Source organism: Trachymyrmex septentrionalis, unplaced genomic scaffold (genome assembly GCF_001594115.1).
Source record: "Trachymyrmex septentrionalis isolate Tsep2-gDNA-1 unplaced genomic scaffold, Tsep1.0 scaffold16, whole genome shotgun sequence".
In the NCBI taxonomy this organism is placed as follows: domain Eukaryota; kingdom Metazoa; phylum Arthropoda; class Insecta; order Hymenoptera; family Formicidae; genus Trachymyrmex; species Trachymyrmex septentrionalis.
In genome coordinates this window covers 2821263-2822886 of record NW_017304758.1, presented here as the reverse complement: position 1 = coordinate 2822886, position 1624 = coordinate 2821263, and the positions used below count along the sequence as shown (strand labels likewise).

At 31.0% G+C, this 1624-nt stretch overlaps 1 protein-coding gene across 1 annotated transcript in view; it reads right to left on the bottom strand.

Moving 5' to 3' along the window:
* Positions 1–1624, bottom strand: part of LOC108745993 (L-threonine 3-dehydrogenase, mitochondrial) — a 5380-nt gene that overhangs the window by 3169 nt on the left and 587 nt on the right. Inside the window, exon 2 of the mRNA XM_018482450.1 lies at positions 293–556. Coding sequence (XP_018337952.1) covers positions 293–556 — 264 coding nt within the window. The remainder of the gene's footprint in view (positions 1–292; positions 557–1624) is intronic.

Sequence of the window (1624 nt, the reverse complement as noted above, 5' to 3'; positions counted from 1 at the left end):
ATTTTATTTTAAGGTATTATTCGGACATTCTTTTTATTAAATTTGTTTCATGAAATTTCTTTCATTAAATTTGTTTATGATTGTGCACCAAAACATTCGGACTTTTAACACAATCAGTTTGAAACGCTAATAACTGTGTCGAATGTCCGAATATTTCGGCGTGCAATCATATCTTAAAATAAAACCAATTTAATAAATAAAAGAATACATATTAATTGAAACTATCTATCTTTGATCGGCTATTATTGGTGTTTTCTTTATATATTGATTTATTCATTATCGTTTTTCTTACCTTCGATATTGACTCTGACGGCTAGGGGTACGTTTTGTTCGCCTACAGCGCTAAGTAGAGCGCTGAAGTGGATGAGCCAGTCGATTCTATAGTCCACGACTATCTTCTGCAGACCCTTGAAGTCGAGGATGTCGGCGAAGATGAAAGGTCCATTCTGTAAGGTCTCCTCCGACGGCTTGATAATGTCTGACAGTATGACATTCTCATTACCGTAATTTCGACGAAGCAACTTCGCGCATTCCGTGCCTAATTGGCCGAGACCACCTGAATAAAAATCGTACACGGCGTGAGAATTCGCTCAGCGAAGAAAGCTTATCTTTCCTGGTAAAACGTGGATATCAACGTCATCCTTGTAATATTTTTCTATATTCAAAGGACCGCGAAAATGCTCTCTGACAAAATCTCGAACTACGCGAAGACATGTTGCGAGAACATGCAATTGCATTCACGTATGAAATATCTTCACGTATGAAATATCATCATATCTTAAATCTGATCCGAGTTCTTTTAAGAAATGTACAATTAAATTAAAAACTCATTAAATGCGACGTGAAAATATAATGAAGAATAAGATAAATTATATTAATAATCGATTAATGTTATTAATCTTGTTAAAAATAATTGCCGTTGTTTTTTAAATATAGTGCATATTGATAGCATTATTATTACATTAATAGCACCAATTAAATTGATTAAAAAAGCTTTATAGGTCTTGAGCTGAATTTTATTATTAAATACTTCCATGTGTTTTCGATATATTGATTATTGAATAAATAATTTTTTATTTTTATGATTATTATTACGTTTATCTGTATATAATTCTCACAAATTCTTATATTTTACGGGTTATTGCAATTGAAATAGTGTGACGATGCAATCGCTACAAAATCCAAAAACTGATAAATAATTTGATGCTAACAAAATATCCTAAAAAACTATAAAAATATTTATTGTGAAAAATATCATCTCAGTCAGAATTCTTTCTTACATTCCATAATGAATATTTTAACCAATTCAACCATTAAAGTTTTAATGATACTTGTCGTAATAACTAGTATATGTAAGGAATGTGTATTAAAGATACATGAAATAAACAAAGTGTCATAAGACCGCATGTATACGATACAGAACTAAGTAACCCCCATTAACACACGTTATCCGAGATACATCTTGAGGATATTCTTAGAATATTTACAGGACATATGAATGTCCTCGGGACGTTCCCTGTGCTATTAGGGATATTAAGTTATTAACATCAATATCAGTAAATTGCTTGTCGATTTAATTTGTAATATTTTAGTTCTGTCCAAAATTACGTTTCAAAGATGAAAA